Consider the following 27,021-nt stretch of genomic DNA (forward strand, 5'->3'; position numbering starts at 1 on the left):
TAGGCACCCTCTCAGTGGACTGATCGTGGGATAGAATTCCAATGTTTAAGAATTCTGCGTTATTTCCAAGCTCAGCTGGTGATATCAAAAAAATGGATTTCTTAGCTCAGCTGGTGAAATGTTTAAGAATATTCTGCATTATATTTCTTAGGCTCCGTTCCATTAAGATTCTTATTTTTTGAGTACTTATTTTCCGTTTTACAATACAGATCATTCTTTTATAAAACATCACCTTTAATTTAAAAAATAAGTTTATTTTCGCTTACAGAACATGACCTAAAGTCCAGAACAAACTTGACCTTGTTGTTGCTTCCTTTTTCTGCTACCCGTATGGCGCGTGCACATATGGAGAATGAAGATAAACACCAACTTATTTAAAATTCTAAGACATTAACAAAAAATATTTTGGTCTTTATCTCTCTAGGTCTAGGATATGAGAAAACACATCCCAGGTGAAAGAGTGATAGGGAAACCCCGCCCCCCCCATTCATTTGTTTTAATTTGCAAATGCATGCCTAAGTCAACCGTGTTAATTCACTTAGGCCCATTTTGCCGACAACGTACAGTAGCGAAGTTTTTACGAGGGATTACTAAAACTGAACCTTGTGTAAAATTTCAAAAGTTATCGCAAAGTAGGCCGGTGCACGAACTAGAAAAGCGTAAATACTTCTGGAGAGTCGATACATATGCAATCTTAGATGCCGGGTCGAATTATTTTGTCATTACACATCTCCTAAGTCAAAAAGAAGGAAAAAAAAAATTGACAATCAGTTTTTAAATTATGGAGTACCATTTAATGTTATTTTGGGAATATGAAAATTGACATTGGGAATATGAAATGTTACATTTTTTAAATGTTATTTTGGGCTTCTTTTTTTTTTTGTCCTTTTAATTTTATTCGCTTTTCCAGATTTTAGAATAAAAAAAGCCAAAGCAATGGGCTCTTTTGCAAACCAGGCGCAAGATTTATGGCATTAAGTCGAGACCAATTGGAAACGGGCCGTACTGTGCCTTGGAGCACATTTTAGGCTCTGTTTGGAACATATGGAAACGAAAGGAAAAGAAAGGAAAATTAAAAAAATTTCCTTTCCATTGTTTGGTTTGAAGAGAAAGAGTGAAGAAAATAAAAATTTTAAGTGTCATGAATAGTAAACTTTCCCTCCAATTTCCTTTCATTTTCTTTCTTTTTTATTTTCCTTTTCTTTCCCTAGGTTCCAAACAGAGCCGCGCGAAATAGCCTTACGGAAAAAAAAAAACAAATTGACCGGACATCGATAATGAAAATTACGGTTTTTCATGAACGAAAGAACAACGAATTGTCGAATTGACCGCTAAGATTCGGTAGCCCATTTCCTATTTTGTCCATTTTATGAAAAGTGAGATTTGCTCGATCGCTACACTATGAATGTCCGATCTACGTAATCTTTTGCAAGACTTATCTACACATTGAGGTATATGACTCGAACGGTCCAAATCAAATTTTTGGACTAGGAGCGAAGCCCGTTTATTACAGGGCACAATAGTTTATTGTGTAGGAGAGTAAACATTTTTAGGAATCAGCTCCTCATCGGCTCGTTTGTGAGTCATTCTCAGATCCACTTTGATGATTCAAATCGTTCATATTTTAGAGTTTGTCGAGAAAATTAGTCACTCCAAAGATCAAGTTGATGGAATATCATTTGATATGATTTTTGGAACACATTTGTATTTAGAATATAAAAAAAATTACAATATGAACCTATCTAACTCATTTATCTTAAGACAAATGCATTCCAAAATTATATCAACAGGTGTCTGATCTACCTAATTCCTGATATGGTTGATATTATCAACAAGCTTTAAATTGTCAACGGTTTAAATAGGCCGACAAATGAGCTAGCTGGACTATCCAGAACCGGCAATGAAAACAGAAAATTAAAAGGAAAAAAAATGCAAATGGATATTGGTTTGCCGCAAGTGGCAGAATAGAAAGCATATCTGAATAACATAATGAAATATCGCCCACCCTTCATATTTTACATGCATGATTACTATACTTGATGTCACTATTTATTTAATCCCCATCTCCAAATCCAAGATTTTATTTGCCTTGGAACTCCGTCTCGGGATCGGCCTTGAAATTTTCGGCTCTGTTTTATACTTCTTCCGCCAAGAAAGTACATCCTTGTGCAGGTCATTTCTATACAATTCATACTCTACCCTCAGCTAATCATGCGCGTGAAGTAATGCGATTGAGCTTTACTTCATTTCCCCATATGTTGTGCAGGTCCTTTCTGTACCAATTTCACAAATTTTCATACCCGGCATTACAAATTCACATACCCCTCATTCGCAAATTTGCATACTCCATCATTCACAAATTCACACACCCCTCGTTCTCAACCAAAATTATGCCAATCGTGTTTGGGTAATATCTCTATTTTTATTAACTAGACGCATGGAAAATGCTAAAGCTCGTCCATCTTTACTTATTTGCTTCACCTATGAGAATTTCTACCAATTCTTGTTCTCTTCATCAAAGTTCATCCTAATCTCTGCCGAGAATACTGCCTCATCAATGTTCTATCATTTGTATAATGGAGTTCCTCAATTATTCACGGATTTTTCGAGATTTCTCTTTCCTGGGAGAAAAATGTTGGAATGACTATTCAAAATTTTGTCTATATACTGATTGGACTAGGGTTTGATGTTTTATATGTTTGGACCAAGGCCTTGTGGATATGTTGGATCTTGTTCAAAATGATGAAATTTTTGGGAAAATTTCAAAATGGCACCTGAACTTTCATTGCAATGTCACAGAAATACCTAAACTTTACTTTATTTCAATTAAACACCTGGATTTACAAAATCCCCAAAATAAGGTACCTGCCGTTAGCCTCCATCCATTCCATCCACAAATTTGTTGATGTGGCACACTTCACCCGTTAAGTGGGCCCATTTCACATGTTAGGAAGCAAATGAAATGCACACAATCACAACCCAACACTATCCTACGTCATTTTTCTTCACCTTTTAATTGTGCGCATAATCAAAACTCCACGGATCAAAAAATAAATAAAAATAAAAACCCCACAAACCTCCAATCTAGTCCCCTTCACTAGACCAATCGGAGAAGTTCCCACCGCTACTGATGACGTTTTTTAGGAGCAATTTCGGTGGTCAAAGCAGAGACAAATCGCGTTCCAGCCCAATGTTCAGAATCAAGGATTGTTGAAGAAATCGAACCAAATTTGGGAGAAATTGTGGATTCGGTTGATGGGAAAGCAAAGGAAATTAGGAGGGTTCAAGAAGTAGAAGCGACGATGGATTTAGCGCAGTGGAAGGGTGGGGTTTTGATTGTGTGCATGTCTTTTACTTCCTAACATGTAAAATGGGGGCCAGTTAATGGGTGATGTGTGCCACATCACATCAGCAATTTTGTTGACGGAATGGATGGAGATTAACGGCAGTCGGCAGGTGCCTCATTTTGGAGATTTTGTAAATCCAGGTGTTTAATTGAAATAAAATGAAGTCTAGGTGTTTCGGTGACATTGGAGTGAAAGTTCATGTGTCATTTTGAAATTTTCCCGAAATTTTTTTGGCACTAAACATGATTTTGACAGGATTTGATGCTGATTGTTGAATTTAGTGAAGGGCTTTTGTTCACACGAATCATGTTCCAAATGCTGAGAGTTATATCGTATGCGTTGTTATTGGTAGCATTAAAATATGCTCTAGGTATCCTTTACCTAGGTGGAATATACTGAATCCTTCAATATACGGGAAACCTCACACTGGTTATCCCATCTTTGTATGGTGTACTTCGGAAGTTTTTGGTCAAGATAAAAATAATGCACTTATTTGAAACAAGGCAATGTACAATTGTGGTGTGATTTCATGGTTTGTCTATACAAACAGTTGAGGAATTGATTTTCGCACTCCACAAATTTCTATTTGCACTTCAAAAGTGGAGTGCAAAAATCAATCCCGGTATACGATTGATTTTCGCACTCCACTTTTAGAGCGTAGATTGTAATTTTTGAAGTGTGAAAATTACTGTCCAAATATTCATTTCTATGTTTTGAAGGTCCAATATTAATTTTTTTTTAATCAACATATCGTGTTGTGAATGAGGAGATATATATATATATGTGAAGTTATGAATTTATGAGTTTGAGCTATGTGAATTTGTAAATAAGTGGATGTGAATTTATGTGAATGAGAGGTATGTGAATTTGCGAATGAGGAGGTATGTGAGATGAGTTTGAGAGTATGTGGATTTGCGAAGGAGGGGTATATGAATTTGTGAGTTTGGGGGTATGTGAATTTGTGAACGAAGGGTGCGTGAATTTGTAAACAAATGTGTGTAAATTTGTTAGTTTAGGGATATATCAATTTGTGAATGACGAGTTATGTGAATTTGTGAATGACGAGTTATGTATGTGAATTTTTAAGCATATGAATTTGGTGAATGTTGGGTATGTGAATTTATGAGCTTGGAGTTATGTGAATTTGTGAATGAGGGTATGTGAAGAATAGTTAGAGGTTTGTGGGCTAGCTATCTAGCCGTCGCAGGTCGTACTTGTCTTTGGCTAGTAGACGTCCATGTAGGGATTGCAATCAAGGGCGGAGTTATGTAGGGTTCAAGGGGCCCAGCCCCCCGGCCCCAACTTCCCAGGCGTTTAAATTTTAAAATTTTTATTTTTTATATATTTGATTTTAAATATTATTGATAATTATTCGTATATAGTTACTTATAATCTTAATAATTTTGCTTCGATTTGATAAAAAAAACTAGTTATTTTACATTCTCAATTTCTTTCATAAATAAAAAACAAGCACGTGACAGTTGAAATAGCCTAAAGAATTAATTCAATGTACAAATGTAATGAACTAAAAAACAAAAACTTTATAATATAATAATTACACGTTCCGATAAAAAATATATGTCTGGTAAGTCGACCCATCCGGTAACAACATCCTGACTCCGCCACGAATTGCAAGCTTAGCAGGTTGTTAAGTGGAGAAGTGGTCTCACGTAGCCGCCTCTCCCTCATTCATTATCGGCTGTTGCGGTTACCTCAATCGTTGTCGGCCTATTGTTAGCCAATAAGTGGGCTAGTCACTCCCTTGGTATGGCCATTCTCGAATTTGTGCTTTATCATACTCAGCTACCCATCTCGGCCACATGGGCTTAGTAAAAATGTCTTCATCACTTGCCAAGGCGTGATGGTACATAGCGCTACAATGATATAGAGCTGGATGGTGGATGGTAGAGAAGATTGATGAAATATAACGTGGCGGTTCAGCAAATGTTAGATTTGTGGCGTTCTAGCAAAGATTAACCAGGACTCAACTCAAGTTTTCCTTTGTACGAAACAGTGTTTATGAGGCTTGAGAGGGGAACGAAAGGGAGTTATTGAGAGTTACAGCCTTGTTTATTTTGGGACCTCAAAACTCCTGAGCATGGCCTCCAATAATTTTTCTGTATACATCTCTCTCAACTTATTACTCTCAAAACCTTCCCTCAAAATCCAAACCAAACAGCCTCGTTTTGAGGTCTCAAAACCCCTGTTCAATATAAAGGTGGTAGCCGACTAGAAGGGTATAGGTAGAGGAATAGTGATGGGAATGTATTTTTTTTGTTGGTTAATTCTATTATGTACATGAATTTTAGAAAATGCTTTGCTTTAACTAGTACAAAGAAAAGATAGAGACTGTTGTCGCAGTGTTTGGCTACAGTGATAGAAGTTGAATTTTTTTTTATTTTTGCCACGGCGATATACATCAGCGGGGGTTAGTGGGGGTGTTAGAGTTGGCACGGGAAGACCAGAAGCTATCCATAGCCTTGGTCCCCTTAAGGGCCTGCCCTCTGTAGGGCTCAAACCCAAGACCTTCAACAAAGGAGAGGCAATGACTGTAACGACCCGCTCCATCTTTGTACAATATTGTCCGTTTTGGACGCCCAAAGCCCATAGACTTCCCAGTAGGTCACTCATCCCTGGACTACCCCAGGATGAGCACGCTTAACTGTGAAGTTGCTATGTGCTTTGGCCCGCCCTCACGGCTTTAAAAGGCCTTGTACAAGTAGGAGAGATCTTTTCTTATAAATCATGACTTACCCCCTCCCGTCCGGACGAAGCCTGCTTCCTGCAGTACCGCCGGCCACCGGAAAAGCGGAGTGTCACAATGACTGACCAACTGCACTAAGCAGTGGTTGTTGATAGAAGTTGAAATTTGATTTGGTGGATTTTAATACTTTCCATAATCAGGGGAGATAATTATAGGAGTAGATTGTAAGAAACATATGAGATGATGAAGTAATTTGATAAATTTAAGAGTAGAACAGTATATAGTTTCCCCAAATTTCAGTATTTCTTGGAAAAAGGTTCCCGGGATTAGAAGGGTGACTCTCCAGAGGTTTAGTGTGCATTCTACTGGCCCAAATTTCGAAGGAAATTTATAATGCTACGGTTGCTACTCCTGAATTTATAATGTCACTCTCAAACGAAGGTGTATTTAAGGAATGACATTATCAATCTCTATATGAAATTGATTTTGCCACTCTTCTGGGGAGTGGCATTATCAAAGCTCATTTCAAAGTACTACGTATCTTACATGTAAGATGCTACATAAGAGCATCCACAGTGAAATAACCAAAAGTCAATAATCAAAAGTTGCCACGTCATCTTTTAATTATGCATTTAAGGGGTTGCTAAGGTTAGTAATGTAGATGTCTACAATGGTACAATCAAAATTCAATAATCAAAATTTGCTACATCACCATTTCAATTTATAAAAATCTAAAAATTGTGAACATAGAAAATACTTTTTTAAAAATAGGTTTCAAATTAATAAAAATAGGTTACTAGAAAAAGAGAAAATAGTTTTTTGAAAACTTTGATTTAAAAAAAAAAATTTCAGGAAAAAGTTAAAAAGAAAAAAAGAAAACAGTTTTCGAATAAAAGAATAGTTTTTGGATTTTTTTTAAAAGTACAGTTTTTGAAAAAAATAATAATAATAAATAGTTTTTGCAAAAATAAATAAATAACAGTTTTGAAAGAAAAAAAAACAGTTTTTGCAAAAAAATAGAAACTTTTTTTAAAAGTATTTTTCTTATAAATATGTTGAAAATGGAAGAGAGAGAAGATTTTTGTGTTATGATGGTGTATTTGATTGAGGAAATGTGGGGACAATTAAATTTGATTATTGACAAAAAGTTGCTAGTTTTGATTATCCAATGGTTAAAATTTGATGAGTTACTAAGAGGTTGCTAAGTTTGATTATTCCACTGTGAGCTCTTTTTTGAGCAAATGTTGCTAACCTTAACAACATTTTAATTTTGATTATACCACTGTGGATGCTCTAACATATTTTTTTTGATATACACTATCGGAAACACTTTTGAACGGTTAGATGCTATACTACACTTATGTAGTGCACCCCTTCCATCACAGGTTCCCAAATCTATTAAAAAGGACCCGGCTTCTCTCTAGTTGACTGCAGAGAAGACAATTCTTTCTTCTTTTTTTTGTCAACATTGTATACATCAATGAGAGTTTAATGAGGAGTGTTAGAGTTAGCATGAGAGGGTCCAAAGGCTATCCCAAAGCCCCGCTCCCCGTGGGACTTGAACCCTGGTCATCACTCGAACCACTAGTGAGCGGTGTTAGAGTTAGCACAAAAGAGTTCAGAGGCTATTCCAAAGCCCTGGCCCCCAAACCCCCTCCTCCGTGGGACTCAAACCTTAGTCACCATTAGGGGAGAGAGATGAGCAACCAACTTTACTAAAAGATAGTACAATTCAATTACAATTAGTTCATATCGGTATAATCAATGAGAAATCCTATGTGTACCGACGAAAAGTGTAGGGAAACCGTACCGACCGCCTCGCTCGGCCGTCTCCGGCCACCGGACGGCCGATCCGAGCCGTCTACATATATACACGAAAAATAGGGTGTCTAGATCAAGCACCCTACACACATCGGATGCTGTTGATTCTCCCGTTTAGCCCCTCGATTTTTTTTTTTTAAATTTTTAGACGGCTCGGATCGGCCGTCCGGTGGCCGGAGACGGCCGTGCGCTGCGGTCGGTATACCGCCGGTATGTAAATATCGGTGCAAATAGCACCACTCATAATCAATACTCCAATTCAAATGGAAGTGATTTTCACACTTTTTTCTTTTAACAATACCACTTTTTTTGTTTTTATTTTTATTTCTGCGAATTTATAATGTTGCCCCTGTTCTATATACTCAAATAGGTATGATTTGATTTCCGAAAACATTCAATTTCAAAATTTTAAAATAGAATAGAGTAGATGAGGCTTAACAATGATACGACAAAAGAACGTAGTGGAAATTTATTTATTTTTTTTGATCCGCACGTAGTGGAAATTTTTAAAAACACTTTAATACGATTGCGATCACGAAACTGCCTCTCCGGTCCACTTTTGTCCGAATTTGACAGCAGCCGCTATCTCCTATTTAAATAAACGAACAAATTCCCACCCAAAGCCAAAGGTCTCCTCTTTTCATCCTCTTTTCACCAGAAGAAGAAGAGAAGAAGAAAGAGAATACTCTCTCTCTCTCGCTTGCCGGCAGATTCGGAACTGCTGCCGTATTCAACCCTCGTAAAAGTCTCCTCCGAAATCACAACATCTTCTCCGATCAATCAACCCGCGTGCCTCTCCGTTGGCTCCTGAGTCCTCTTGATGATGGCTGTGTGCAGCAGCCGATGCTCCTACACTTCCCACATCACAGAGATCATCATAACCAGCTTCTTCCGTCACAAGATCTGAATTTTACCCAACAAAAGATAAGCCTAAGGACCTAATCATCGGGCGAAAAGAGAAGAAACCCGTTTCTGGATTTGTCGCGGCAGCAGCAGCTATGGCGTGTCGGAGCTTGGTCTGCGGTGGTGGATCGAATAGTACCAATCCGGTCTTGCTCCGAAGCGAAAGGTTTTCTTGTTGTACTGAGCCCCTTGATTCTCTGTTCACTTCTGGTTCTTCTTCCCCTTCTTTCCTCGGTAACACTCTCGCTCAATCTCGTTGACTTTGTTTTATTATGGTTTATATGTTGTTATTTTTGATTAAGTAACGACTTAATTGGAAAGGCATAGTGGATGCCACCCGTGTACAAATTATAGCGAAGAACAAAAGGCCAAAAAGCCGGCAATACCAAAAAAAAGACCGAACAATAAATAGAGATGGTTTGAAATTTGGTGATATGTAAGGGTACTGGCAGATACGTAACGGTATTGGTCTATATGTAACGGTGGTAACGGTTTGCTACGATATGGGCCATTATGGTAAAATTATGGCCAGAATCTTTGATGTGCATGTGTGTGCTCTGCATAAGTAAAAGATAAGGAGTAAAAAATATCTTATTGCACGTTAGAATCAATATAGAATCTACTTTGGACCTTTACGCCAAACACCCCAAATGGATATGGAGCAGAACTTTTGAAACTTTGGTTTCCTTGACTCATGGTAATGAATCCAGTGACAGCCAAAACTACGATTATGAATCAAGTGATAGCCATAGCTACCCTAATCCGCCTCATTATCCTCCGTCGTATGGTCTATGCCCTATGGTCATAATCCTACGTATCCATATCCATCCAGCAAGCAGAGCAACAAAGACAGGATGGTAACATACCATTGTCTAGTTATGTATTCTCGATTCGGATGGGGTGAAGGTAGCAGCAGTAGCAATTAAGCTCAATCTGAATTTGAAGAGGCTCTGATTTTTTGTGGTGAATTGTATGTCATGTACTTTTGTATAGTTCTAGCTAATCTGTTTTCATGTGAGACACTTAAGACTAATTGATTTGCGTTGGTTGTAATATTTAATTATATTATGATCGATCATATATTTCATAGTATAATGTGTATATAACAAAAAGACATAGGCGTTGTAGCATAATAACTTGCGTCTTTTATTCTTAACTTACCCAAAAAAAGCTTGTCTTTTATCTTCTTTTTGTCATGCAATGATGTAAGTTTATACTGACATTAAATTGAGAAACTACCAAATTAGAACACATAACTTAATAAAGATTAATTGCAGAGCTACTCAAAGTTAACTCGAAAACACGCAAATACATGGGATTAGGTAGAAAACATACAGAAAAATATCCAAACACCATTATAGACCCCAACAAATGTGATTTTGAAAAACAACATGCAGATATCGGTAATTCTTTCATATGTTGGGTAAAATTTTAAAAAATTCACGCCTCCGGTTATTGATACCGTTATGCTACGACTGTTACGCCCAAAAACCACGTCAAGGCAAGCATATTGTTATGGCGACCGATACTTATATTTCAAAATATAATAGAATGCTGAAAATATCTAACGTATCAAGGAATTGATCAAGGTTAGTTTACACTCTCTCGGCTCCCTACAAAACAAACTAGAAAGGAACTCTTAATTTTAAGCCTACACCCGTCGTGAATATTTTGTTTGATGATGTTTGGTGTTTGATGGTTTGATTCCGGATTCCCTGCTTTTTGATTTGTTACTGCAAGTAGTTTGCTGAATGGTGATTACTTACTTGCAGTGTTGTCTTAATTCATGTATAGATAAGCCATATCCCTCCCCGTACTCAAATTTGTACTTCATTTATGCATTTAGGTGAAGGCTTCATTTCATAGAAAGAGTTGAAATAGCAAACCCAGTATTGAGTATTAAAAAGATTTTATATATGGCGGAGTGGTAAATTTAAAAGCCACAAATCTGTCTTGGAAAATTTGGGTAAAAGGAAAGTGTTCTCTTGATAACACAAAATTCTATCTTAATATTTGTTTGAGATTTAAAGGAGTGGGGAGGAATTTAGGGGTTTCTATTCTAACTTAAGTTTTGAGTCAAGATCTGAGTAAAGACTTCATTTGATCTGAAGCACTCGAATATGCAAACTCCAATCTAAGTATAAGTTTGTGTAAAAGCATCATTAATGACATGTTTGGGTATTCAGAAGACATAAATAGCTTTTAGACTTTTAGTCTCCCTTGATTTTAGTATAACATGGAGTGAGGTTCAGGTTCATATAGGTCAATCAAGGAGACAGGGGAATTTAAGGATTCCTTTTAACTCAAATTTGAGTTGATTAGAGATTTGAGTGTGGGAAATCAATACCAAAATTTTGCATTTATGTTTGTAGTAGTGTAGTTATTTTCCTCCTCCCTTTTTGAGTTAATGTCTTCCTTTAAGATAAACTTCCTGTTGCTTACTCTATGAACTAGTTTCTGTTTTTGATTCGTGTAAAAGTGTCATTAATGACATGTTTGCATATTCAAAATATACAAAATGGCTTTCAAACATTCTAGTTTCCCTTGATTTGAGTAAGATTCAGGTTCATATAGTTCAAGGGTTTCTTTTTACTCCTATTTTGAGTTGATTAGAGATTTGAGCAAGGGAAAGTAATACCAGAACTTTGTATTTATGTCTGTAGTAGGGGATTTATTGTTGTCCTCCCTTTTCCAGGTATGTCATCCTTTTTTTAGATGTTGACTCTATGAACGAATACCAAACTGGTATTCTCCCTTTTTAAAGTTGTTAGTGTTTCTCCTTGTAGATTGATGTTTTGCTGAAGGTTAAATTCAATGACTTTGCACTGTAATTGATTTTTGGGTGGTTGAACTGGTGTGGTTTATGGTTTTAATTGAGCTGGGTTGTGTGTCATATTGTCTTTCTGTACTGCTCTGGTCCTTCAGTGCTTGTTTGAATGCGTTTGATAGTGGCTTTTCAAATCTTTTGATCATGCAAATTAGACCCCTCCAAAGCATATTGTTATGGTAAATTGTGAAGAGAGGATTTAATGACTTCTACCATTGTCCTATCATGCCACCAGCAGTCAATGTGGAAATCAATCTAAAAGTACACAGACAGCGCACTTAGGACTATGGTAGACTCGACGATCATTTCTTTTCTGTTAGCTCGGAAAGGGAAACTTTTCGGAAGGGTAAGGAAAGAATGAAAGAATTTGGTATCGAAATGGATTGTGTTTGGAGACAAAACTAGAACCTATAAATGTTAATGCATGTTCAATGATTACCTAATTGATTAGCTTGAGGTCTATCAATACTAGGTGTAAGGCAAACTCTTGCAATCATTGGATTGCTACTTGAAGGAAGCTAGTCTAATCCTTCCTTGGCTCTCTTCTTTTGCCTAAAGAGCTCTTTGTTTTCCTGCTAAGGATGTCGTTTTGTTTTGCTTTACGTTGTTTTCTTTCTTTTTCAGTAAGTGTCATGATTTTGATATGTTGCAGTCTATTTTGGCGTGTTTCGATGTCTTTGTTGGAAATATTGGTATTTCGGTATTCTATAAATGTTCCTTTATGTGAGTGCCCTAGAAAAAGAAACTATGATTATTGGAAAGAGGTTGAAGTTAAACACATTTTTTCTCCCTTTTCCAACTCATGTTCGGCAGCAGCACAACTAGGGCTGCTGAACAAACCAAACAGCTCGAGCTTGGCACAACTCTTGGCTCGTTCAAACTTGTTCACTAGAAATACAAGCCAAACTCAATCACTTTTGATTGTTTGTTTAGAAATTCGAGCCAAGCTTGAGCATAAGGGTGTTTGGCTCGATAGGCTCGTGAACAGAGGACCAATCCGTAGATACAGTAAAGATTGGGTAAATTAATAAATAGCATAAAGATACAAGATGTGACATTTTGGCATTCCTTTTTTCAGAACTTTTACCTAGTCTGTTTCCTATTTTCAGCTGAGTTTGGCAGTTGGCAGTTGGCAGTGTGCATTCCAATACGGCAATACCTATTGGTTCAAGTCCTCTCGTCTCATAGAATATGTGCAAAATATGATAAGTTGGGTGTGGAAGGCAAAAATTACTTTTTCAGTGTTTTTACAGACATAATAAGCCTGGACATTCAGTTTTGTCCAGATGTAGTCATGCAAAGCCTTTTTTCTTTTTTTTTAGCTCTTGTCATTTGGAACTTCACAAGATTAACTTTGGCTTGAAAGCTCGAGATTGATTTGCATATTTCACAAGCCAAGCCAAGCTTATCATGATCATAAAAGTCCAAATGTAAGCTGAGCTTGAACAATTGGTCTCAAAAAATTCTCAAGCTCGATCCAAGCCCGACCAGGTGTAAAAAGAGATCGAGCCAAGCTTGATCAATTCTGTGTTCAGCTTGTTTGGCTCAATTAACACCCCTACGCACACAACTAAAGTCTCAACTGAGAAGAAAATCATAAACTATACAACTAAGAATCATGGAAAGAAGTAAAATAAAGACAATTTAAACACCAAGATTTTACAGTTTTTAGAAAATCCTACCTACGTGGCTACATCCACAGAGGTCTCCATTCCTTAGCCTCTCATCGGTTGTTAGGCATTTGTATTTCTTCTATTTCATGGATTGAGTTGGGCTCTAACCTACACTACCTTCTGGGCCTGGCTGGGACTTTGACTTGAATCTCTTGATGCTAGGGATTGGGTGCTTGAATCGGGACAGATAACTAGTTAATTGAAGATTGCAATCTCACTGGCTATCCTATTGCTTTGGTTGGGCTTGCTGTTGCCCAGTGAGGGTCATGACTACCTTGCTTCCATAGCACTAACTTAACTAACTTATGCATTCAAGAATTAGGCCATGGGTAGTTTTCCTCCTGTCAATGGAAACTGTAGACCATATATAGGCCATCTGTTCCTCCTCAGAATGTTGGCATGCTCATTCATATCCTATGATAGCTTCCTCATTCGGAAGTCCAGTTCAAGCTCAGAAGTATGGTGATGGCCTGTCTTTGTTTCGGGCTTTCAAGTCTTCGTTTGGATTTGAATCGTGATTCCTGAGACATGTGCCTAAGGAACTCACCTTGTGTTCTGTTCTTTATGGTGAGAAAATCATACACAGAAAACCTTGAGTTTGAAAAGCCAAACGCAAGTTCCTTGTACACCTATTCGAAAGTGTCACCTCTAACGAACGCAATCTCTTACCCAAGTCCTGACTTGACACTTGCACCACTGGCTTTCACTTTTATGTACCCATGTATTCACCAAAACTGTGTACATTTGAAACACTCCTATACATTAGGGACAATGAGTGTAAGTAATCATGGTTCATGAACAAGAAACATAGGTTAGCAAATAGCAATTCTCCAACGGCCTCCCTTGGGACTTCTAACAATCACACAGGACTTCGAACTTAATAGCTGGTATTCAAACCCACTGCATTTGGAATTTGAACAATCCCAGCATTTTGGAAGGAAGCCTTTATCTAGCTGTTTGAGACATGGCTTGTAGATTACATGGAATACGGCTTGTAGTTGTGAAATGGCACTGACATTGTTCGGATTGTCTCTGAATCAGGTTCGAGATCTATGTTTAGCTTTGGAAATGTTACTGGGGGAAAGAGATCTATGGTTAGCTTTGAAGACAATAATTGGGGGAAAGGAACAGATGGATCGCTCTTCCACATGTTTGATCCAGAAGAGTGTATTGATGAGGAACTGGATGAATACTTACATCAAAATGAAAAGAAGAGGCGTCTTACCCCTAGCCAGATCAAATTTCTGGAGAAGAATTTTGAGCTAGACAACAAGCTTGAGCCAGAAAGAAAAATCCAACTTGCAAATGATATTGGTTTGCAGCCTCGGCAGGTCGCGATATGGTTTCAAAACCGCAGGGCACGGCTGAAGACAAATCATCTGGAGAAGGATTACAAGGAACTGCAAGCTAGGTACAACAATCTCAAGGCCGACTTCGATAGCATCCTTGTGGAGAGGGAGAAACTGAAAGCCGAGGTAATGTTACATGCATAGGAATTTATTAATAAACTATTGGAATCGTCGCGATTAACTCTATTTTATTTTTTTCATTCTTATCCATTCAATTCTCAATTAACAATGAATATAGAAAAGAATAGAATTTCAATGTTATAGAACATGACAATCAGTATAGACTATGAAACAATCTATTTTGATATCATTTATTAGGTAGAAAATAGTATCAGAGAATTATAAAATGTTTTATAATTAGACATCTGTGATTTGGAATGGAATATCAAAGTGTTTAAATCCGTTATTTCATACAATTGCTTCTAAAAGCTTAATTAAATCTTTGATTTCCACCACTTAATTTCAGATAGTATTATTCTTACTGATATTTTTTGTTTTCCTTCCATTTTCCCCTCTGATTTATATTTTTGCCCTGTTTGAAAATTGATTTCTCTATCATCAAATAGGAAAATTTGCATCTATGATTTTAGATGAGTTATGCCCCTGATGAAAATTATGGCTCCTCTCCTCTCCCGCTTGAGTAACAGTTATAAATTTTCCTTTCAGGTTCATCAAATGACAGAAAATCTGCTTTTTGGGCAGAAAGAGAAGGGAAACTTGGAATCTCAACCACCACCAGAAAATCCCGTCGTGGGTTCTGTTTCTGACGACGAAGTATCAAAAGTTTCCATTTTGGCTTGTACTGATGTTATGGATTCAGATAGCCCGCGTTACAATCATGCGTTTTCCTCTTCTCGCTTCGAACCTGACCAGTCAGACCTATCTCGCGATGAGGAAGATAATTTTAGCAGGAACCTCGAATCTGAATACATTTTTCCAAATATTGGATACACTGATTGCTCAGAACCATCTGCAGATTCTTGTTATTTCGGATTCCCGGTTGAAGATCAAAGCTTTGTTTTATGGTCGTAGTAATTTAATGTCAGGTATAGTCTCTATCTTGTTTTTGTACTTCCATAAGCAATAAATCCAATCAAGGCACCCTAAACCGGATGTCGCCGGTTGTTATTTCAGTTGGAAATGGTCATGTTGCCCCTTGTGTAATTTAATGTCAGGTATAGTCTCTATCTTGTTTTTGTGCCAGACGTGTGTTGTACTGACAGTATTGAATAAATGTGACGTGTTCTATATTTTGGTTATTCTGCAACCATGAAAGTAACTGAATCAGTCTGGATGTCTGGAGTTGGCTGGACTAGAGCTCCAATGCACAAGTCCTTGCTTGTTTTTGCTAACCCAAAAGGGTGGGGGAGGAGGCGAGCAGGTGTAGAAGCCCTACCCCGGGCGTGATCATAGGAATCCCAAACCTATAGCAGGCCCGGCAAGGAACAAAATAGCCATTGCAACTATCGCCCCATCAAGGGGTAGTGGAACACAGCCGCACTTTGTAGGGGGCAAAGTTTGAGAGGGCGTTGTTAGCAAGATTTTAACCTTGGATGTAACGTCCTTTTTAATTGAGGTGCTTAAATGTTATATTTAATAACCTAAAGGACTAAAGTGCGATTTTTTTATTAGAGTGGTGCATGTGTGCCGTGTGTTTGTGTGAGGTGGTGTGTGTGTGTTTCCTTTTAAAACAAAAGAAAAGAAAGAAAACCCATCAGGAGAGGTTCCAACGTGTGAGAGAGAGAGAGAGAGAGAGAGAGAGAGAGAGAGAGATCAGCCGGTGGAAGAAGGAGAAGAGAAAGGGGAAGTGAGAGCTAGGTTGAATTGGAAACTTTGTAAGGTAATTCATGATCTTCTTTACTTGAATTTATGATTTTGTTGTTCAATTCCCTACCTGGCATCTAGTTAGAGGTGAATTGAATTCATGGGAGAAGGGTTTTTGAGGTTGGAATTGGGTTTAATTTCAGAAAATTCGGGGTATGATATGAATATGCATAACTGTGTTGAACCAAATTGAAACTGTTCTATTTTTGACGAATTTATTCAAGGTACCTAGAAATCTTCTAAATTCTTGAAAAAAAATCCTGAAGGTTCATCTGTGAGTCTATTGCATCGTGTTAAATTTTCAGAAAATAACTCGAAGTGGTTTGGCCTACAAAATTCGTGGACTGAACTGGTGTCTGATTCGCGTCTGTGCAGACAGCACAGACACGTGTTGGAAAAACGGGCATAACTTCTTGCTCGGGTATCGGTTTTACGCACCGTTTCTTGATTCCGAAACTAGACTCGTATATCTTTCTGAATATGTATGGGTTGTGTCGTGGTTCTTTCTAGATTATAGCAGTTTTTGAATTAAAGTTCAGGTTTTGGTACTTCTGAAATTCTGGACAGCTTTTGGCTTGTGTTCGTCATGAAATTCCTCAAGATTAAGCATGCTGGGTGGACATGGGTTCTCATGAGTCTTAAACATGGATCAATTGGTGATGTTTTGGTGTTGGAATTATTGGAAAATATTGAGTATGTGATTTTTAATGAGCTTTCGATCGCAGACTGTTCTGCTGAAAACTGTGAATTCTGCTTTAGATATGTAACTTCATTTGAGCGTATCCTGGTCATTCAGACTCTGTTTAGGACAAATTTTATATCAAAATTCATGTACCGGAGGTGTACTTTCTAATGGTGGTGGTTTCATAATCTGGTTTTAACCCTATAAGAAGTTATAAGCAGAATACGACAGGCTGGTCATAGATTTCAAACCAAATGTAGGGGTTATGTGGTGTTTGAGTGTTACGCTTGTTTAGGGACACTTCTAAACCTTTGAGATAGACATGTTAGTATGCGTTAAGTATTGTTAATCTATTGTTGGTATTATAGAGTATTGTTAGGAGGTAGTTTTGACGTTTAAGCGTTCAATAAACTGATATGGTTAGCTTGTGGTTAGGTAACAAGCCGATCAATTGGAGAGATTCCGAAACTGTAAGTTTGGCGTACCTCGATCGATACAAGGTGAGTGTGTCTGATATGGTTCTTCCCAATAAAATGTTGCTGTGGTGGTGAGTGTATATCTTGCTAATCGTAGTAAGCTTTCGATATGGTTATCTTTAATGAGATATTGCTGTAATGGTGAGTGTATATCATGCTATTGTTGTTTAGCTTATGATATGTGAGTGTTTGATTCATATATGTTGTTCTATATTGAATTGAACTTGATTGTTGGCTTAGTGCCCGGTGATTGGCTTTATGCCAAAAGGCTTTATGCCTTAAACTATTGGCTGTGTGCCCGGTGATTGGCTTTATGCCATATGGCTTTATGCCTTAAACTATTGGCTGTGTGCCCGGTGATTGGCTTAATGCCAAAAGGCTTTATGCCTTAAATTATTGGCTATGTGCCCGGTGTTGCTCTTAATTTTTCGATAAACTGTTGACAAGTTGAGATTATCTTTTAGCTGTTGGATATTACTGTTATGTTGTAATTGGAGGATGTGGTGATTATATCTGTTATGTACATTTGAGTATCTCAGATATGTTGAGAATTTATATTTTGGTTGTTATTTATTCGGTTGTTGCTATATTTTGTTGAGCATTTCTATATCTCACACACTCTGGCTTTCCTTTTTGGTCTGCCAGGTAGCAGGTTGCGTAGAGTGGGTCCACTACCGGTCATCGTGTTGAGAAGTGTTTGGGCTAGCATTAGATGATGTGGATGAACGAGTTGGTTGTAGGTAGTAAACTAAAAAGTTGATTTATGTAAGTTATAAATAAGTCGTTGGTGGATGTATTAAAGTGTAAAATTTTTAAAGTATTGTAAAACTATATTGTTGTTTAGTTGTGCGAGATCGTGGTTGGTTGGTCGATACGTCGACTCATTTTTATGTTAAGGTGATAAGTCTTCCGCTGGGTGTTATTCTGACAGGTTGTGAGGTGTGGTTCGGTTTTGGTGTGGAATGTCACGTGGTCGCGTCGACTCGGGCCCACATTGGGTGCCGTTTGCGGGGCGGGGCGTGACATTGGACCTCTTAACCACCCAAACCACTTGAGAGTGAGCCTTGAACTGCCAAGCTACCACCATTGTGGTCAAGCCCTTGCTCCTTTGGAATGGAGTAATAGCCTGCTTATTGTCAAAATAGTAAAAAGAAATTTTAAAGGTAATGATGATTTCAGACCAAATAGTTGGATTCAATAGAGTGATCAGTCAGGGGATGGAAAAAAGTACTCCGTATTATCTTTTTTTCTTGTTCGCCCTGGTTAGGTCGCTCATGCCGAAATTACCCTTTGAAACTTCGCGTTCATCTGAAAAATGTGTTCTGAGCCCATGGATTTTGAAATTTCATGCAAAGTTAAATTCTTTTGTATGGCTCCTGTGAAGCATGATCATCCGGAGTCCGGCTCATCTTCAATCCATAAAGAATTGGAGGATCCTCCAATTCTAATTCAATAGTCAGGATTATTTAGTAACTCCAACACCAAAGCTCATCTGGCATTCCATGGGCATCCAATTACTCCCCAAATATTTCCCAATTATATAAGCGTCTGCCCCGTTAAACCTGCCTCTTGAGGATTTTTTTTTATTTATATAGCTCATGTTTTGCCATTTCGGTTATATTATCTTTTTTTGAATTATCTTGTTGTAGTGAAACTCCACAACTCATGTTTTGCCATTTCGGTTATATTATCTTTTTTTGAATTATCTTGTTGTAGTGAAACTCCACAACTAATGACTCTCTGTCAGTATGCTTCATGTGCAAGTGCAACTTATACTAATTAGCTGCTTCATAATTTTTTTTATAACCGGATGTTTGGGCTAGCTTGCGCACACCTCAACTAATTCTGGAGTCCTGAAAATAATGATCGGGCAAAACTGACAGTGGCCCCAAGTGATTTCAACTTTTTTACATACAAAAACAACTACAATGAGCATGCAACATCATGGAAATATACTAGTATTAGTAAAAAAAAAAATTCTTATAAGCTACATAATATCAACAAAAGAAACCATGCTGAAAGGAAAAAAAAATTACTGATATAACATTAGTGTGGGAAAAAAAAATCCTCATCAGTTATATAAAAAAAAATCATTCCCGAGACAGGTTTAACGGGAAGGGAAGATACTTATGTAATTGGGTGTCAACAGAATACTATATGAGCTTCGGGGTTGTAGTTGCTAGAATAATCCTGACCATTAAATTAGAATTGGAGAATCCTCCAATTCTCTATGAATTGGAGAGGAGCCGGACTCGATCATCTCGCTGGAGTTTACATATCGGTGTTAAGATTTTTGCAAAACACTTTTTAGCAACATGTGAGTCAAATTCAAGTTTCTATTTCTCTTTTTCCTTTTCATTTGGATACTCAAAGAATCTCCAGAATACGCTCGGAATATGCCAAGACTCTGTCGAAAAAAGTCAAAGATGCCATTATTGTTTAAGAATTACTCCTATTCAATAGATGATCTTTATTTTCCAATAAACAGTTCTTTTTTTTTTTGAAAAGCCCAATAAACAGTTCAAGACGGTTGAAAATGATTTACATCCGCGTAGATGATTCGAGCTGTTCATTTTGCAGAAAGCAATTTTCTTAATCTTCTGTGTAAAAAATTAACTCAATCAAATACTTTTTAGGTACTTTATCAATTTGTCCAATTTGGTTCGAAATTCACAATCAGGAATTCTTCTTCTGAAGAAAAAAATCGACAAATTAATCAAGCACTTACCGTCGTTACCGATATTTGATTGAGCTTTTTTTTTTTTTCCATACAGAAAACTTGCAAGTGCCAGGGGGCCTGCCATGCACAAGTGCATAGCATGCATGTTGTGCACAATCTGGGCCATCCGGCGGTCCATATCTCATCTCGGCAATGAACGGTTCTTAATCGTTCATTGCCGAGATGAGATCCAGACTTTCGGATGGCCAAACAAACAACCGAAATGGTGCACAACATGTGTTGTGCACAGAAAAACCTGCTTTAATAGGAATTCCCGATGAAATACTCCTAGAAATGCGTTAAGAAAAACCAGAGACAACGGAAAACTGAAATTTTAAGTCTCTTACACAAAAGGTAGGAAAGCACCATGCCTTTCTATTCATCAAACACAAATAACAAAACCAATATACAGAACGACACAAATTTGAAAAACTCTAACATTTGCCTGCACAATTGCTTCCAACAGAACGGGATTCTCCAATCCATGCCACACTTTGTATTGCCAAAAAATAAGAAAACAAATCCCACCAAACGAAATCAAAAGAATATTTCGGGATGTCGAGCATATGGAACCGCTGCCACTGAACCTTCCATGTATTGGTTGTATCGATGATGAGAGCAACAATTCATAGGAATTTCCGGAAGTATAAACCGTAAGCTCAAACCACAACAGTTTGACCAGTTATCCCATCCGCAAGCTGCAATGAACCATCTTTCATCAGATTAAGGCTCAAGCTCTTGAATCTCTCCCTTGAATACTGCCGAGATGCCTTTCTCCAATCCGTTCCAGCTTTCATCATTGCAACAAATTCGTCATAACTGATTTGCCCATCCTGAAAAAAAAAATCCAACCGATTATAAACAACAAAAAAGAGGGGATGGGGGGAAGGATGACTTGTAGTTTGAAAACATGTTTGGTCAAATTTCGATGCAACAATTTTTTAGCATATAAATCATCCTTTTAGATTGCACTTTTGTTTTAAGCTCAGAAGATATTGGATAGTCAAAAATATCTTTTTGGTATTTCCTCCACAAGAATTTGGTATTGTCTTAACTAATTCTGAACACAACAATCAAACATGCATGTACAAATCCGGTTATTGCTAAGATTTGAACCATGTTGAAATTTAACTCGTTTGAAATCCTCCATCTTGTCTACACAGTTCCAACAATTATCTGAAGGTTGGAACATCTTCGCCATAATGGATTCAATATCATGTTTGTAAACAGCAACAAGAGGAACAAGTGGGATTTTGCTTTTGACTGGGAGACAACGGGAAGGGCCTAATGTCATACCTTGTCTGCATCAACCTCTCGCATGATCTCATTTACCACATCAGCATCAGTTACTCCAGATTCATCTGCCAAGGCTTCTTGTAACTCATCAAGTTCAATGTACCCACTACCATCTTTATCGAAATACATAAATGCTCTGCGGAAATGTGCGTCATCCTCCATCCTCTGGAGATGGATGGTTACCGCTACGAACTCTCCATAATCCAGCACTCCATTCCCATCAACATCAGCCTAAACAATCAAACATCAATATTCCTTAGTCATGTAACCCGAAGGATCAGATTGAACTGCAGGAATCTTGAGGGGGGAATTGAAATGTGCTTATGGATCCCCACAATTCCTGCATTTAAACTGGACTGCAGTTGAGATGTGATCCCTGATGAAGTATCTAACAGGATCACGTTTGCAAACTAAGCAGGAATCTGATCTACCCTACCAGAGGCATATCAGATCCCTGGCTCTATCCATGTAATAAACTTCATAAAGAAAATTGTTCCATCCTAGCATCAATCCAAGCATATGAATGGGAATTACTGGCTATTTGATTCCTAGGAATTAGATTATCAATCTCACTCAAGTTTGCGGGCATCCAAACATAGCCTCTAGACAGAAATATATATGTGTATCACTCAATTCTAGGTTTCTGTTAGATCTCTAATATACTCCAAAACTGATACAAGTTATCCAGGGGCCATGCAACAGGGAGTGATTTCAAACTTAGCAGTAGTAAAACAAGACAATACAGGAAGTGCAGTTAGTTCGAGAGAGATTTACCACATCCATCAGCAACTTCATCTCCGGTTCAGCCAATTGCGACCCGACTTTACGAAGACCTGCCCGCAGTTCCTCGTATGTTACTTTTCCATCATTGTCAGTGTCCATTAACGTAAACATGTCTCTTATTACTTCAACCTCTTCAACCGATAAGTGCTCCGCAATTACCTACAGCATTTTACAAGATAAACCCACATCATACGTGCAAATGTTCATTGGCTATGAAAATGCTTCTGAAAGTCTATAGAATCTGATCCATCACCTAAACTTTAACTTTAAAGCAGGAGATTATCATTAGGCGTCGAATGCTATATAATGCCCCTAATACGTGCCCTAATGAATCACTTACTACGGGCTGTGACACATATGGAACATGAACATGGTCGGACACACTCCGAAGAGGCGGAGACGTATTGGATGCGCCCTAACATGTGTTCCACTCTTTACCATACATTTTTAGTTGGACATGCTACGTACTCCATATATTATGCGGACACGCTAGGGACACGTTAGAATGCCATAAAGTAATTTTAAAATTTGAGAAGACTAAAATCACTATGGGTGCTTGGATCTTGAATACATATTTTGTGCCAGTCGTTTATGGAGTATATGTTTACAACACTAATGTAATTTGTCTTTTATCCTTATTTCGTAGGAATTACAGATCTGATTTTCTATAAAGTATACATTATACACATAAAGTACAAATGTTCATTATATTTGTTGTGTGACCAGCATGTCTTTAATGTTTAACCAGCATCTTTGTGCCCTAATTATGTGTCTGCATGTCGGGTCTGGAAATGTAATTCTTACGGTGCTGAATGAACATCTCATTACAAAACGGGAAAAATTAACTATGCTTAACTCATATTAGATGCTTACTCTCAAAGCTTTCTTTTTGAATCTGTTCATCACGGAGAACTGCTTGAGCCTAGTTCTCACTATATCTCCCAATGGGACATTTGAAGCTTTTTTCGCATTTAATATCCAGGGGTGTTCTGCCAAGAAGAGCAAAAGCAAATTGTGATACAACTTCCTCGCAAAAAATAAATCATGCTGTAGAAATTATTGGATCTCCTGACCATACGATTAGGAAACAAATAACATACAATGCCTTCTTTCTTATACATCAAAGACACTAAGGCACTAACCATCAAGGACAGTAAATTTAGAGTTTGAACAATCTAGCGCAGAGATGTTGGGCACTTAATTTGACGGAATGAAATTTTCTTTGAACCAATTTCCAGTCAAATGTATACATTTTAGCGTGAAAAATAAAGAAAATAACAACTTTTCCAACCGTTTACTCCAATACAAGCATCTTAGAAATTGAATTTGGCCCTCGTATTACCCAACATGAACTAATCATGAATCTCCAAGCGTATGCATCAGTGTGGAACTGCGCCAAAAGTTTAACTCTGTCAAATACTTACCACCCTCACAGTTGAGGCCATGTAATCTGAAATTAAAAAACCTATTCCAACCAACATTTCCTCAACAGAGGCTAGTGTTCACAACATTTATATTGGAATGTCCCCAGTCAGTGTCAGTGGATTATGCTTTTGTTTGTATTATCTGTATTCTTCGACTAAAATGAGGAAGTTTAAAAAGGCAGCAATGCTACCTCATTAAATCAAAATAGAAACTTCAGCTATCTAGAATGCAAACTCAAAACTCAGAATGCCTGGATAAAGACTTACCAAGAACCTGTTGGGCAGTCAACCGCTTTCTTGGATTCGGCTCTAACATCTGCCGAACAAGGTTCTTGGCACTATCAGAAATTTGAGGCCATGGTTCCCTCTTGAAATCAATCACCCCCCGCAGAATTGCCAGAGCAACACCCTGTTCAGTTTCTGCAATGTAAAATCAAAAGAAACCACAACATCTCAACTATCGCAAATCAGAAAATTAACCAACAACCATGTTTTCTATGTACTTGTATTCCATCACATGAAGAACAGCCATACCTGCCCAAAATGGAGGAACCCCACATAACAAAATGTAAAGAACCACACCGGCACTCCATATATCAACCTCTGGTCCATAATTCCTCTTTAAAACCTCAGGCGCCATATAGTATGGACTACCCACAATCTCTGAAAACCTCTCCCCTGAATAAAAAGGGTATGTAAGCTATATAAACTCATCAAATAATTGCCAAAACACAAATTAGTAAGAAATTGGAAATTCAAGCAGAAAATTAAAACTAAAATCCATCAAAAATCTCCATATCTGGCAAAAACTCCATTAGAAAACTCGATCAAGCTGAAATCTATCTATAACCCATAAGAAACCCTCGAAGCCCACATGGGAAAATTCCGAAATTTTGAGTACACAACTGAACAATCAACCAAAACCCATGAACAAACCCGTGACCTATACGAAAAGATCCATATTTGAACCACTTAAATTCAACATTTGAACCATTTAAGCTAGACAATCAACAACTGTTTTTCCCAAAAGAAAAGAAAAAAGAATCCAGTATAAATCTCAAAAGCTCATTCAACAAAATCCACAAATTCAACAATACCCACCCCCCAACAAAAATCAAAATCCAACACTATACCACACCTGAAGAACACAGAAACACCAACCAAATCAATACCCTTCGAGCAGCTAATTCTCTATCGTATTCGCATACAAGAAGTTCTCAGACTTCAATTCCATTCCAATAAAGGCATACCAAATCAATACCCTTCGAGCAGCGAATTCTCTATCGTATTCACATACAAGAAGTTCTCATACTTCAATTCCTTACCCATAAAGGCATAAACCCATTCTCATGACACATGAGTACTACCCCACGCCACAATCAAACTCAGATCTAAAACCCATAAGCAGCCGTTCAAAAACCATACGCCAAAATTCCCTTTTATAAGAACCCAATCGATCGTTCAACCAAAACCCATACCCAAAACAATCCTCAAAACCAAATTTTGAACAACTTCTGGAACAGTTAGACAAATATTTTTCCCCGAGAATTCAGCATAAATTCAAAACCCAGTAAAAATCCCCAAAACCGATTTACAGTCTCGACTTGTGACCAAAACAGAAACAGTAAATCCAAAAATTGAGAATTTAAGCTCGACTATTAACTTCATTAGAAATCAAGTCCTCTCTACCGAAATCCTTTGTACCTCTATACCGGTGCATTTTCGGCCATTGGATCGCATAGAAGTTCAAAACATTAAAAAAATTAAATTAAATCTCACACGACCCAAAACATCTCGGTACAGAGGCACACCAATTTCTCGGTACATAAGATCTCGGGTGCTATCATTACCGGGCTTGAAGAACACTGAAAGCCCGAAATCGATCGCTTTCAACGGCGCGTTCTCCTTCTTATTAGCAAACAAGAAATTCTCCGGCTTCAAATCCCTGTGCATGACCCCATTCTCGTGACACATCCTCACCACCTCCGCCACCGTCCTCGCCACCCCGGCAGCCGCCCGCTCGCTGTAATGCCCCCTCGCCACTATCCTATCGAAAAGCTCCCCTCCCTCGCACAACTCCATCACCAAGTGCACCGCTTCATTGTCCTCGTACGTCGCCCTCAAACGGACTATGTTCGGGTGGTCGGGTAGGCACGACATGATCTGGACCTCTCTTCGCACATCCTCTATATCTACAGCTGTTCGGAGCTTCTTCTTCGATATGGATTTGCAGGCGAGGGCCTCGCGGGTCTCGCGGTCGGTGCAGAGGTAGGTGACGCCGAACTCGCCCCGGCCCAGCTCGCGGCCCAGGATGTACTTGTCGGTGATCCGGGTGCGGTGGTGGCCTGAGGGGACGAAGTCTTTCAGGACCCGGATCGGGGCGGGGGAGTCGGAGTACGGGTTGGGTCGGGTGTGGTGGTGCCGGGTGGGTTTGTTCTTGTTCTTGTTCTTGTTCTGGGGTTTGGTTTTGGGGGTTTCCGGTCTTATGCAGGCGGCGCAGTTTCCCATGGCTCAGTGGGTTGTTGTAAGTCCGCCGTGGGCGGTGGCGGTGGTGGTGAGGGGGTAGGAGAGAGGAGAGTTGTTGATGATTGGCATGACAGGGTGGGGGTGAGGAGTGAGAGAAAACGCGGGGGGGGTCAGTTGAGAGAAAAGTGGTTTTTTTTGAAAAAGGTCATTAGTAGGAGTAGTACTGTAGTAGTATTTTTAAGCACAAGCTTAAAGAGGTGGAGTATTTAGACTCATCTACCTCGAGATTGGAGAAATTACACTTTGTTACTGTATTTTAGGTCAAAATGGAGTAGTTACTTCTGGAGTAGTAAAATTTGGCTAGGGCTGCGTTCTCTTGGACTAAATTTATACTTAATTTAAATTTGAAAATTTTGTTCTTATATGAATTTTTTCGCATTTGTTTGTTTTGTGTCAAATTTTTGTAGGTTATTGATTCGTATCGACGAGAGGAATTAGAAAAATAAAATTTTGGCACTTTTACCCAAATATTTTGAAAAATAACCACTTTTTAGCGCAAAAATGTCATTTTTTCCGGATTTTAATAAAACTTTGAAAAGTTTCAAGAAAGTTTCATTAAAATCCTAAACTTTTTCCAGGAAAAATTTAATTAAAATTTGGACCGTTGATTGCCGAAATGGACGGTTGTGATTTGACGCCTCCGCAAATGATTTGTTCGTCATGAATT

The 27,021-nt window shown here is 38.1% G+C and overlaps 2 protein-coding genes and 1 long non-coding RNA gene across 3 annotated transcripts; 1 reads left to right on the forward strand and 2 right to left on the reverse strand.

Moving 5' to 3' along the window:
• Window positions 1-8,496: 8,496 nt before the first annotated feature.
• LOC131311548 (homeobox-leucine zipper protein HAT5-like) lies at window positions 8,497-15,883 on the forward strand. Its single transcript, XM_058339045.1, has 3 exons — window positions 8,497-9,009; window positions 14,317-14,750; window positions 15,291-15,883. The coding sequence occupies exons 1-3, from the start codon at window positions 8,871-8,873 to the stop codon at window positions 15,654-15,656; spliced, it is 939 nt and encodes a 312-aa protein (XP_058195028.1). The 5' UTR covers window positions 8,497-8,870; the 3' UTR covers window positions 15,657-15,883.
• LOC131311549 (uncharacterized) lies at window positions 8,510-12,712 on the reverse strand. The gene is made up of 2 exons (XR_009195505.1): window positions 11,628-12,712; window positions 8,510-9,451 (listed from the first exon to the last, which is right to left on the reverse strand). It is a non-coding gene; the product is annotated as an uncharacterized LOC131311549 (long non-coding RNA).
• Window positions 15,884-20,648: 4,765 nt separating the features above from the next.
• LOC131311547 (calcium-dependent protein kinase 10-like) lies at window positions 20,649-26,515 on the reverse strand. The gene is made up of 7 exons (XM_058339044.1): window positions 25,679-26,515; window positions 24,363-24,506; window positions 24,096-24,248; window positions 23,278-23,393; window positions 22,396-22,563; window positions 21,622-21,852; window positions 20,649-21,158 (listed from the first exon to the last, which is right to left on the reverse strand). Exons 1-7 carry the CDS (start codon window positions 26,334-26,336, stop codon window positions 20,985-20,987), a joined length of 1,644 nt encoding a protein of 547 aa, XP_058195027.1. The 5' UTR covers window positions 26,337-26,515; the 3' UTR covers window positions 20,649-20,984.
• Window positions 26,516-27,021: the final 506 nt, after the last annotated feature.

This window comes from Rhododendron vialii, chromosome 12a (assembly GCF_030253575.1).
Source record: "Rhododendron vialii isolate Sample 1 chromosome 12a, ASM3025357v1".
Taxonomy (NCBI): Eukaryota; Viridiplantae; Streptophyta; class Magnoliopsida; order Ericales; family Ericaceae; genus Rhododendron; species Rhododendron vialii.

Excerpts from the sequence above, each read along its gene's own strand:
- LOC131311547 (XM_058339044.1), bottom strand. The coding sequence starts at position 26,336 with ATGGGAAACTGCGCCGCCTGCATAAGACCGGAAACCCCCAAAACCAAA. Across the intron at positions 23,394-24,095 it reads GACTGCCCAACAGGTTCTTG|AACACCCCTGGATATTAAAT; the intron begins GTAAGTCTTTAT and ends TCTTCTTGGCAG. Across the intron at positions 21,159-21,621 it reads GAGAGGTTGATGCAGACAAG|GATGGGCAAATCAGTTATGA; the intron begins GTATGACATTAG and ends TTTTTTTTTCAG.
- LOC131311548 (XM_058339045.1), top strand. The coding sequence starts at position 8,871 with ATGGCGTGTCGGAGCTTGGTCTGCGGTGGTGGATCGAATAGTACCAAT. Across the intron at positions 9,010-14,316 it reads TTCTTCCCCTTCTTTCCTCG|GTTCGAGATCTATGTTTAGC; the intron begins GTAACACTCTCG and ends TCTCTGAATCAG. Across the intron at positions 14,751-15,290 it reads GGGAGAAACTGAAAGCCGAG|GTTCATCAAATGACAGAAAA; the intron begins GTAATGTTACAT and ends TTTTCCTTTCAG.